The sequence below is a fragment of the Equus caballus genome, unplaced genomic scaffold (genome assembly GCF_041296265.1).
Source record: "Equus caballus isolate H_3958 breed thoroughbred unplaced genomic scaffold, TB-T2T haplotype1-0000035, whole genome shotgun sequence".
NCBI lineage: Eukaryota > Metazoa > Chordata > Mammalia > Perissodactyla > Equidae > Equus > Equus caballus.
This window is the reverse complement of record NW_027221806.1, coordinates 427,212-439,392: the sequence shown is the minus strand read 5'-3', so window position 1 is coordinate 439,392 and position 12,181 is coordinate 427,212. Positions and strand designations below refer to the sequence as shown.

At 51.7% G+C, this 12,181-nt stretch overlaps 2 protein-coding genes across 3 annotated transcripts in view; one reads left to right on the top strand and one right to left on the bottom strand.

Annotated features, from left to right (window-relative positions):
* LOC138922029 (uncharacterized) overlaps positions 1-12,181 on the bottom strand; it is a 143,666-nt gene that overhangs the window by 36,875 nt on the left and 94,610 nt on the right. The window contains 1 exon segment of the mRNA XM_070258809.1: positions 3,707-3,880. Within this exon segment, the coding sequence (XP_070114910.1) occupies positions 3,707-3,880 (174 nt within the window).
* Positions 1-12,181, top strand: part of LOC138922031 (odorant-binding protein 2b-like) — a 71,669-nt gene that overhangs the window by 52,779 nt on the left and 6,709 nt on the right. The window lies entirely within an intron of this gene.

Here is a 12,181-nt window from a genome sequence, read left to right as displayed (position 1 = left end):
TCTTCTAAGGGGGACACCAGAGCCACAAGCCACACAGGAAGTGCCTGGTTCTTCCTGTGGCCAAAACACAAACAAGAAAAAGGGAGACAGCTGGAAAGACAAACCAGAACCTCGAAAGCATTCCTCCTAAACCAAGGTGAGAGAAAGGTGCAACCTCCCTCTGGACCAAAGAACTCCCGAAAGTCGTTGTTTTCAAGGGACAGAGAGTAAACACATGCAATTCCCCCGAGAGGCGATACATAGGGACGTAGGGACGGCATATGTCAGAGATGCTCGACCTCCCCCTAGAGGACACGTGCAAACGTAAACACCATGGAGACGGCATTGGTCACCAGCAGACTGCCAGGTTTCTGGTCTGGTTGCGACCAGCCCTGGTGAGAATTTGGGGAAGCAGAGGCCCCCGCAGATCCCTAGAGAGCAGGGGGAAAGGGCACTGCTCTCTGGGAGAATAGCCTGCAGGACCCTTCCAAGTTCCCCAGGACCCCACCTTTGCTGGCAGTGCCAATGCCAGGAGTGTGGCCCACAGGAGGTCTTGCCCAAGGTTTCCAAGATATCTTTTCAAGAGTAGTCATGACAGCACTGGTTGCAATGACTGGGAGCTGGGAACACAACTCAGGTTCATGGAGAGGCAATGGGACCCATGCGGCCCATCCGTCACAACACGGATATGTGACATCAACAGGGAGACAGACATCTATGAAAATGAATGTGCGTGTGAGAGAGAGACAGACAGAAGGAGACAGAATGAGAGCAACCGCGCCAGGGAGATATGCACCAAACTGTTCACGGGGCTCGCGACTTTCCAGTCTTATCTGCTCCTGGCGGGATGTCGAAAGTTCTGTAGAATGTGCGTGTCTTCCTTTCCTAATTCTAAAAAGGTGAATATCACAGCTTCAATGAAATCCATTGATGATCCATCTTTGGAATAAAGTACATTCTTTAGTTTCTATTTTTGAAGATTTCTATTCCAAGACAATGAACGTTTATTGTAGTAAAAGAATGAATTTTAAGAGACTGAAGAATTAAGGAAGTGGCAACTCAGGAGTGCCCTTCACAGGTGGTCTTCACCTTTCCAGTCCTTTCCCTTGGTGTCCACGTGTGTGTGCACGCGGGCGTGTGTGTGTGTGTGCGTGTGCCCGTGTGCCCGTGCGCGGGGGTGCATGTGTGTGGGGTGATGCATATTCACACCTGTGCTGCGTGTGTGCACATGGATATGCCGGTGTGTGCGTCAGAGTGCGTGCATCCTGTGGGTGCTGAGTGCGGAGGCCTGCAGGGCGTGTGCTCCTCTGGATCTGATTTCTTCACGGGCGGACCCTGGTCAGACAACACTCTTCCTCTTGGATATCCCGGCATCCGAATTTCCAAATGGCCCCGATGTGGAACGTGCCCCGTTTCTGACTTTCCTCTCCCCTCCTCACGCTGATGGGAACATCAGCCTACCTCAATCTCTGATCCTGGAGGACATATCCCCAGAGGGGGAGATTCTGGTGCATGATGTCAACACGGTGTTCCGCTGTCGGTCACTCTCTGACCTTCGAGGTCTCCTTCTCTGCTGTGAGCCTGTTTTGGGAAAGTGGGGATGCAGAGAGCCTGGGGCAGAGAACTCAGGGAGGGATGGACAAGGACTGGCTGCTAGGATGCAGGTGAGGAAGGCACCAGGGGTGATCTGCCCAGCTAGAGGGCTCCCCTCCTGCCCTCCTGGTCCTGCTGCTGGCCTCATCCCTGGCCTCATCCCTGGTCCCACCCTCCACCTCCCTAGCCCACTTTGGCCTCCCAATGCCCCTCCCGGCCTCTAACTCTCCTGAGCTGAGCAGCCTGACCTGCTGACCAGGACAGAGGATGAGGAGGGCCCGCACAATCCTGCCTGCTCTCTCTCCCTCCAAACCCCATCCTCCAGGCAGGAAAGCACATCTAGGGCAGTGCACAGAGTCACGGGGACCACCTCGAACGTGCTCCGTCCAGGGGTCGTTCTCAGCTGCATGCGCAGGACCCGCTGGACCTCGTGTGAGCAGAAGGGACTTTGACAAGGTATGGCGGAGGCCTCGTGGAAGGTGCCAGAGCTCTAAGCCTGGGGCTGGGGGCTTTAGAGAAGGTCATTGAGCACAAAGCAGAGCTAGGGTCCTCTAGCAGTGACCCTTGCCTCAGGCTCTGTGCCAGCCCCTGGTCCACACAGCCAGCAGACTCTGCTTCTGGGAGGGAGGGGCTCTGCTTAGTAGGGATGAGGGAGAGAGCCCTGGGCACCTTGGCAAGGGACTGCCATTCGAGCCTCGCTTTCCTCCCCTGTGCACTGGGCTGGCAGCCGACCTGCCGTGGTGGTGTGAGACAAGTTCACGGAGGCTGCACTTGGAGTGGCTGCTCCTTCGAAGAGCTCCACAGCTACTAGCTCCCATGATGAGGAATCCCAGGAGGAGAACTGGGCCGGGGGCCTGGATCCCACCCGGACTGGCAGACCGTCATGGCACCGGATGGGGTGGAGAAAGTTATTCCAGAGGAACAAAGGAGTCAGAGCGAGTCGGGCATGCCTGGTGGGAGAACAGAGTGGGCAGAGGCCAAGGGCCCCAGGGGCTCTCCTGGGGGTGACGTCAGCAGGATCGGCTCCTGGGCATGAGCTCAGACCACACCTCTGTTCGCCACATGAGCTGTCTCTCCGAATCCTCCTGGCAGCCCAGTGGGGCACGAGGGATTCTGGTCTTCAATTCACTGATGAGGAAAGCGAGGCTTAAAGAGACTGGGTCCCTCTGTGCCCAACAGAGGAGCAGAGCCAGGACTGGAAGCCAGTGCCTCTTAGAGCCCATGGGCCCCCCTGACCAGGAACGACCTCTTTTCCCTAAAGTCCTGACAATCTTTGGTGCTGGTGCCCAGAGAGACCTCATCCTGTGGGGGGATAGGCTGGTCCTGTTCCTCGGAGAGCCCACAGTGTCTGTGGCTGGCCAACCTGGTCACCACCCCAGCCCCAGGCAAACGGGATGGCCCTGGGCCTCGAGTTCAGTGAGGGCTGGAGGCCGGAATGGGGCAGGCCCCAGGAGAGACAGGAGCCCTGAGCTCCAGGAGGTTGCAATGTGGGACACTGGGCAGAATGACCCCGGGCCGGAGAGACAGGGGTCCTGGGCGATGCTCAGCCTTTCTCTAGCTGGCGACTGCAGGGGAGGCCCTGAGCCTCAGCTTCCCCTTCTGCGCAATGAGGAAATGACTGGGCCTCGTGACGGGCTCTTGGGAGACTCCGCTGAGGAAGGACTTGTGGATCTCTTGCCTGGTGTCCGGAGCGCATTGGGAACCACCTGCCAGGCTGTCACAGTGGTCCTCCTGGGTGCAGGGTCCAGGGAGTCCCTCCTCGGCTTCCCTCCTGCTGCCCTGTCCCCAGGAATAGCCAGCATTCCTTGAGGTGGAGCTGAAGAAGATCCAGGCAACTCTGTGTTGCAGGTGACAGGGGCTCAGAGCCGGAAGGACAGCTGGACACGTTCCATGCCGCTGTCCAGGGCCTGCCCTGTGACACCGGAGCCCACCAGAAATCAAGTCTCCTCCTCGGTGGATCCCAGCTGCTGTGGCTTTAGGCACTCCCTCACTCATTCACTGAGGCTTTCATTCCCTCCTTCCTTCCTTCACTCACTCACTCAGTCATTCATTCATTTCTACTCTCACTCATACTTTTCACTCATTCAGCCCAAATCCTCTGGTCCCTGCTGTGCACCCAGCAATGTGACCTCACCAGTGAGTGTGATCCGGCGTGACCCTTGTCCCCGCGGTTCACATCTGCTGTGTGACATGGAAGACGGCCATCTCTCGGGTGAGGGGGAGTGATGAGCACCAGCAATCCGCTTCTGAACAGAGAGGCCAGTCATGCACAGGAAAGAATGGAGAGAACACGTGCACGGCTCCTCTGCTAGAACAAGAAAAGAAGGAAAAGTTAGGACAAAGAAATATGCCCTATGTTGAACAAAACATGGGCTCTGATTACAAGTGTGCACTGATTCCTAAAACCAACAAAGAAGAAATTCAATGGATTGGGGCTTGGTGACACCATTTTTCTGACCAACAATGGCATTTGAGGAAACATCTTCTAGGGCTCACACTTTTCCTAAGGCCTCTTTCACCTCCTAGCACTTCAATCTTCCTCCTTGGAAGCCTCTGTCCTGGTCCCTCCTCATCCAATGGCTCCTCTGCTGCTCGGGGGCCTGCCCTGCGAGGCCACCCTCATCCATCCGGGACTGTCCCTGCCATTGGGACAGGCTGCCCGCATTCCCCCCTGGGTCTCATGAGCTCCTGCTTCTTTTGCAAGGCTGGCACTTTCACTTAGGATCACTTGGCGTCTTTCTTTGCAGTGGTTTGCATCGTCACACACTGGGTCCCCCCGATGACTCCCTGAGGGAGGCCATTTGTCAGCATCTTCCAGGCGAGGAAGCTCAAGTCCAGCAGGCTGTACAGCCTGTCCAGAGACACGGCCAGTGTGGCGTCTCAGCAGAGTTTGGTACCCATGCAGAGGAGGATGGAGGGGAAATTGTTTGCAGGTCTTCCCAGGAAGCCTGAAGGAGGACGCGGGGAATGAGCCTGGAGGATTAAAGCCTTAGCGGGGCCTGAAGAACCAGCACCACTGTGGTGAGCATCACTCTGTCCCAGCAGGAGACCAGGTCCTGCCTGGACTGGCTCGGTCCCCTCAGGTGGAGGGAACACCCCAGGGCATTCCTGCAAAAGGCCGCACAGCCTTGCAGGAGAGGAAGGGCCCATGGGGCAGGAGAGCCCTCAGGCAGGGAGGAGGGATGCAGGCACTGCAGGGGGCCGCTATCAGTCTCCTGGGCACTGGCTCCCAGCTGCAGGGGCACTCAGGTGGGCTGAGGGAACAGGAGTGCGACCACAGCAGTGTCTGCGGCTGGGCTCTCCACAAAGGTCCCGCCCTTCTGCCCAGAGAAAGACTCATCTGCATGGCATTTGTCCTTCCAACACAAAGTGGGGTCCAAGACCACCCCTCCACCCCACCTGCCCGATTCCTTTCCACTCATCTCAAGTGACAAGCAATTCCGAATATTTGATTGGTGTTGGATGCCCAGATACAGTGGTTTTTGGGGCCCACGTTGTAACCTTGCTGGCATTTTCAAGATCTCAGGATTTTGATGCAAAACAGGAAAATGCTGAGGACCCCAGAGAGCTTTCCGGAAGCAAAAAGCTTTGCAGTACTGCCTTCCCACCAGCTCTTCTCAAAATCCTCCAGGCCCCGGAGTCTCCATCTTGGGTGCTCAGATTGCTGGAAGGATGTGCCTTCCAAACGTCCTCAGGGTGGGCTGGCAAGACAAACGGAATGGTGGAGCGAGGAATTCAGCAAATCCGCCTCCCGCACAGCAATGACCATCCTGGAGAAGCTGGCAGAAAACCACCAGGTCAGCACTCTGCCAAGAGACCGAAGGCACACAGCCCACTGAGGAGCACCTGAGGCTGAGGGAGACCAATGAGAGTCTGTGGTGTTTTCACCCAGGGCAGCTCCCGACCCCACACCCTCAGTGTCAGGGCCCTGTGACAATGGCAGGCCTGAAGGCGGCTGCTTCCCTGTCAGAAGTTGCCTACTTGGTTTCTGCACGGGTGGGGAATCCCCAGCCCCTGAGCATTTCTGGAAACTGTAGCCATCTCAGCGGCAAGCTGCCATGGAAGATCAACTTTGTAGCTGCCTGAGGTTGGATCCAGAACAGAGCCACAAACTAGCCAGAAAGTGGAGAGGGAGAACCAGGCAGTGAGACAGACACAAGGACTTGATGGGCTCCACGCATCCCTGGGGGTCTGGACGGTTTTGCGCACGTGCAGGCCTGTACACACTCAGGAGAGACCAGGCAGGTGCGCATTGTGGGGAGGGTTAGAGACCTGCCACCAGCCCAGGCCTTGGCCCCAGGCCTTGCTGCCTCCCAGAGGGTCCCAGCTGACTGAGGGGCAAAGCCCAGCCCTGTGGGGTCCCTGTCCTCTCTGGGGCTCGCATGCAGAGAGGCCTTCCCACCTGGAAACTTCTCCCTGGTCTTCTTCAGAGGGTGAGCCGAGGAGCTCTGAAGGTAGAGAAGGTGGGGAGCAGGGAGGAGAGGCTCCCGAGGCCTCAGCCCTCCTGGGACAGGAAGAGAAGGACCTGGGAGTGGGGAGGGGGACCCTGCTTTCTCGGCCCTCAGTCCCCCTCTGTGTACACCTCCCTCTGAGGAGATGGAGTCCAGGAAAACCTGGAGAGCAGAGCTGGTCCCGATGAGTAACACTCCCAGGGAGGAGGATCGGAGCTCAGCCCAGGACGAGCCCAGGGAGGAAGCGAGCCTTTCACCGCGGGACACTCCACTCACGGTCAGTGTGGCCCTGGCAGGCATGCATGTCACTGCCTGTCCGACACACCCCTGTGGAGCCGCTCAGTGGGCAGGGACTGGCCTCTGACCGACAGAGCACAGCACAAGCGATAGATCAGCCCTCCAGATCTCATTCCCCAGGCTGTCCTTCCCACTTCCTCCCGCTCTTGTGTTCCCTCCTTCTCTCTCTCCCTTTGTTTCTCTCTCTCTCTCAGTCTCTCTTACCCATGGACCTGGGGACCATGCATGGATGTCCTGAGCTCCCCTATGTAGAGGCCACATAGGGATGAACCAGGGGCATGCCCTGGCCAACAGGGAGAAAGGAGCTCAGCTCTCAGTGAAGCTGATCATGACCACGCCCACGGGAGTGATCTCCATAGCAAATCTCACCCTAGCACAGCCTCAGTTGAGGCCACAGCCCCAACCTGCAAGACGCCAGGAGGCAGAGACTCCAGCTCAGCGGTGCTGGCGTCCGTGGCCCACAGAGATGGCGAGATCGTCAGTATTTGTAGTTGAGAGCTGCAGGGTTGGGAGCAATGGAGTCCAGGAGGAGCAGATCCCTCGCGCTGCCTCCCAGGCCCTGGGTCTGGCCTGCCCTCCTCCCTCCGCTCTCCTCCAGGCTCTCTGCAGCCACACTGCCAGCCTTTCCAACCTCCTCTGGCAAACTCACTTAGGCCTGCATGTCTCTGCACCAGCAGTGCCCTCTCCCTGGCACACTGCTCCCGGCATGTGCAGGGCTGGCTCCTCCTGTCACTCTGCTCACAGCCAATGTCACCCCGGGGAGGCCTTTCATACTCTCCTACCCTGTGAGACCCCAGCCCTCCCTGCAGGACACTCTTTCTTGTCGTTCCAGTTCATGCTCTTCTCTTTCACATGTCTCGGATGTGGTGCTTTTGCCCGTCTCCCTCCAGACTGAGCTCCTGGGGCTCAGGGACCACTAGGCACTTTTTAGCACCACCCCAGGGCCGACCAGGGCTCCTGGCCCAGGGTGAGGGCTTGGCACACAGCTGCTCGATGAGTAAACAGGGGGATCTTCGGTTTCTCCTTCCTGCTTTTGACCTGCTGCAATGGTGGAGACGAACGCTAGTAATAGGAGGTGCAAGCGGGTTCTGAGGCGGGGGGATGGGCAGCGTGACTTCCACATGACTCCTCCTTTGTTCAGTTGCTCCAGCACAGCTCAGTGGGCCCCCCTGACACTGGAGGTTCCCCCCAGTGGCCAGTACTGGACAGAAGCCACGGCAGGGACAGCACAAAACCACACATTCACCTCTACTGGGGCTTCTCAAGACGGTGGCTCTGTAGGTTCTCGGTGGGACCTACGACACCAAGGACAGTATGAGGGGCTTTGGAAGCTTCCTTCCCCCCGCCCATGTATTCATTCATCGGCGTCATCTTCACTCACGAGGCATCCTTGCCTCAGCTAGGACAATGACTCACCTCGACTTCCAAAAGAGCACCCCAACAAAAACCATCTTTCCTTCTACTTTGGCCTTGCTGCACGGTGCTCTGGCATGTCCTTCTCTAGCCCAATCCTCATCCACCAAAGCCCCTGAACCTCTCCCTAATCCACAGGCCTGCAAGGTCTGGGAAGCATTATCCCAGGGTCTTGGAGCGTAGTGGGTCATTGATGGAGAGCCAAAGCCTACAGACACTTTGCAGTCATGTGGATCACTGACTTCAAGCATCCTAATTTATACAGGAGACACTGTGGCCTCTCTCCTCTAGCCCTTGTCTACACTCAGGTGTGTGGGGTCCTGGAAGTTCCAGATGCCCACAGAGGTTGGTAACTTTCCATTTGAAGATCCTTCACTTAATCCCACTGGGATAGCGACTTTTACCATGAAGGTAACACATATACAGGCTCTGGGGACTAGGATGTGGACATCTTTGGTGACAGCCATTACCAAGCCTACTCCATGGGAAAATTGATCATCACCAGGGTTGCAGTCAAGGAGCAGGGTAACCCTAGGGAGAGATGTGTCCTCAATAGACACTGCCAGGGGAGTGACAGAGACAGAAGTGCAGGGAGTGCCGTGGGGTAGCATCTTCCATAGTGTGGCCTGGGGAGGTTTCTCTGAGGAGTTGATTTAAATATGTTTTATTTATATATTAATTTCCATACCAAAAAATTCACCATTTTAAAGTGTATAATTCACTCTGAATAGAGAACACAATGTTGAATGAGAAGAACAAAGTTGGAAACTACTTGACTTCAAGACTTACTAGAAAGCTACAGTAATCAAAACAGTGTGATATTGGTGAAAGAAACGACAAATCAATCAATAGAACAGAATAGAGAGTCTAGAAATAAACCCACAGGAATATAGTCAACTGAGAATTGACAAAGCAGCAAAGGCAATACACTGGAGCCAAGATCAGATCTTCAATCAATGCTGCTGGAACAATGGACATCCACCTGCAAAAATATGAATCTGGACACAGATCTTACACCCTTCACAAAAATTAACTCAATATAGATCATGCATCTAAATGTAAAATGGAAAACTCCAAAACTCTTAGAAGATAACATAGGAGAAAACCAAGATAACCTTGGGTATGTTGATGATTTTTTAGACACAACTCAAGGCACAATCCATGAGAAATGGATAAATTGGACTTCATTAAAAGTAAAAAGTTTCTGCTCTGTGAAAGATGATAACAAGGGATTGAGAAGATAAGTAACAGACTACGGTAAAATATTTGCAAAAACACATCTCATAAAGGACTGATATAGGAAATGCATAGAGAACACTTAAAACTGAATAATAAGGAAACAAACAACCTCATTAATCAATGAGTGAAAGATCTGAACAAATGCCTAAGTGGTTGCTGAAGATTGATGAGGGCAGGAAGAGGGGTGAATCTGCAGAGCACAGAGGATTTTTAAGGCATTGAAAATACTCTGTATGATAGCCTAAAGATGGATACATCTTATTCTCTTGTCCAGAGTTATAGAATGAACAAGGCCAAGAGTGAACGTTAAGGTAAACTATGGACTTGGGGTGAGTATGATGTGCTAATGTAGGCTTATCAATCATAACACATTTACCACTCTTGTGGGACATGTTGAAAATGGGGGAAGCCATGCATGTGTGGAGGCAGGGGGCACATGAATAATTTCTGTGCTTTCCCCTCAATTTTGCTGTGAACTTAAGACTGCTCTAAAAAATAATCTTAAGTTTTAAAAAGCGTATAATTCAGTGGTTTTTAATATATTCACAAGGTTGTGCAATCATCGATGCTAATTCCAGAATATGTTCATTACCATAAAAAGGTTCCTCATACCCATTAGCAGTCATACTCCATACTTCCTTCCCCCCAGCCACTGGCATTCATTAATCTACTTTCTGTCCTTCTGGATTTGCCTATTCTGGACATTTCCTATAAATGCAATCACACAACAGGTGGTATTTTGGGTCTGGCTTCTTTCATTTTGCATAATGTTTTCAAGGTTCATCCATGTTGTACCAGGTATCAATACCTCATTCCTTTTTACAGCTGAATAATATTCCATTGTATTCATATATCACTTTTGTTGAGCTATTCATCAGTGTAAACCGCCAAACTATTTTCCTGAGCAACTCTACCTTTTCACATTCCCACTGGCAAGCAGCGAATGAGTGAGGGTTCCAAATTCTCCATATCCTCACCAACACTTGGTATTATTTGACTTTTTTATTATAGTCATCCTGGTGTGTGTAACGTGATATCTCATTCTGGTATTGATTTGCATTTCCCTAACAACTGATAATGGGGAGCATCTTTACCTGTACTTATTGGCCATTTGCATATTAATCTGGAGCAATGCTTATCCAAATGCATTGCCCATTTACAATTGAGCTATTTGTATTTTTATTATTGAGTTGCAAGAGTATATTATATGTACTCAATGGTAGACCCTTATCAGATATGTAAAGATGTGCAAATATGTTCTCCCCTTCTGTGGGTTGTCTTTCCACTTCCTTGACCATGTCCTTTGATGCACAAAAGTTTTACTTTTGATGAAGTTCAATTGACCTATTTTCCCTTTAGTCGCTTGTACTTTGGGCGTCATATGTAAGAAACCATTGCCTAATCCAAGGCCATGAAGTTTAGTTGTACATTTTCTTCTAGGGGTTTTGTAGTTTTAGATCCTACATTTACATTCCTGATCCATTTTGACTTAAGTATTGCATACGGTGTGAGGTAGGGGGTCAACTTAATTCTTTCACATGTGGATATGCAGTTATCCCAACACTGCTTGTTGAAAGACTATTCCTTTGCGATTTTCTTGGCATGTCAACTAATTCTAGAATCTGTGTGTGTTGGGTGTGGTGTGACTTACAGTTCCTTGGAATCATTCTTTATACAAAGGATTTTTTTTTCTGGCCTTGTGGACTTTCCAACAATACATATGTAGACCAGCCATTAGTGAAGAAATCATTTCATTTATTCTGACCAGTTTTCTCTTTGTTTGCTGTGGGTATGTAATTCCACACCCTGTTACTCCCTGATGGCTGGTAGGCCTCATTGCACCATCGTTCTGGACTGGATTATTGCAGCACCTTTCAAAGTAGTTTCTCTGCCTCTATTTTTGCCCCACAAATTTATCCTCAATGCAGCAACTGGAGTGATGTTTTAAAACCAGAAGTCAAATTCGTTGTAAAATCTCACCAGAGGCTTTCTATTACTCTCAGAGTAAAAGTTAAGGTCCTTATCATGGCCTACAAGCCCAACTGAATCGGTCCCACCCTCTCTCTGACCTCATCTCTGGCCACTCTTTCCCTGTATTAATCTCTCCAGTCCCTCTGCCCTCCATTATGTCCCTGGTGCATGCCAGGCACTCTTCTACCCAAAGACTTGAACTCTATGTTCCTTCCACCTGGAATTCTCTTCCACCTGTTGATTTCATGGTTCATTTCCTTCATTATCTTTAATTCTGTGTTCAAATGTCACCTTGGTGAGGCTTGTCACAACCATGCCATTTAAAATAAAACTATCCCCTTGTCCTGACACTCCTTAAACAACTTGTTCCACTTAGATTTCTCCCCATAGCACTTATCATCTTTTAAAATAATATGTAATTATGTGAATCAATGTTCAATCAGGACACAGAAACTATACAAAAGATTGAGCAGGAATAGTTTCTATAAGGAAAAATTAAGTATAAAAGTGTAAAGAGAACTATAGAGAATAGCCCAGAATTACAGTAGAGTAGCTAAGAAAGAAACAATTGTGGGAGGGGTCCACTTCTGCAAGGCCGGGTTCAGACTTTGTCGGAGAAGGTGTGGCTGCAGTTCAGGGATGGTGGAGGAGTTTGCCGGTTGCCAAGGGCCAGAGCTGGTCCATGGTCAGAGCAGCGTTCAGCGGGTAGGGAAATGTAGGCGGACAGTGGCAAGTGCCAAAGTTCTGTCCCCTGCCAGGGGCAGGTGGGCTGAGGTTATGACACCTACAGGACTCACCGGGATTCCACTTGTGGGGGTGCCACTCAATCCCCCTAGGAAGCTATCCAAGGGGATCCACTGATTCCACTGTCGATCACCCACTGTGGGTGAGTGCCTGTGGACATCCCCAGATTGTGCCACTGCTGGTTGTACACGAGGAGAAAGAAAATGAAAAAACCTGGAAGCACCCTGGAACCAGGAAGGAAGCCCCTTTGCCCTAAGCCTTCTGCTAGCAAAGCTTAACCCCTGCCAGGTGCAAAAGAGAAATGCCTACTGGGTCCAGCTCCATTATTGCAGAGCAAACAATGGAGGGCAACACATTGATGTTGTATTACAGAGGCAATCCCTTGATAACTGGTAACATAATTCACTGATTTATTTTGTTTATGTTTTCCATGCTTTTACTTCCAACTTACCCCTATTGTTATATTTCTAGTAAGTTTTTTGAAGACAGCATAT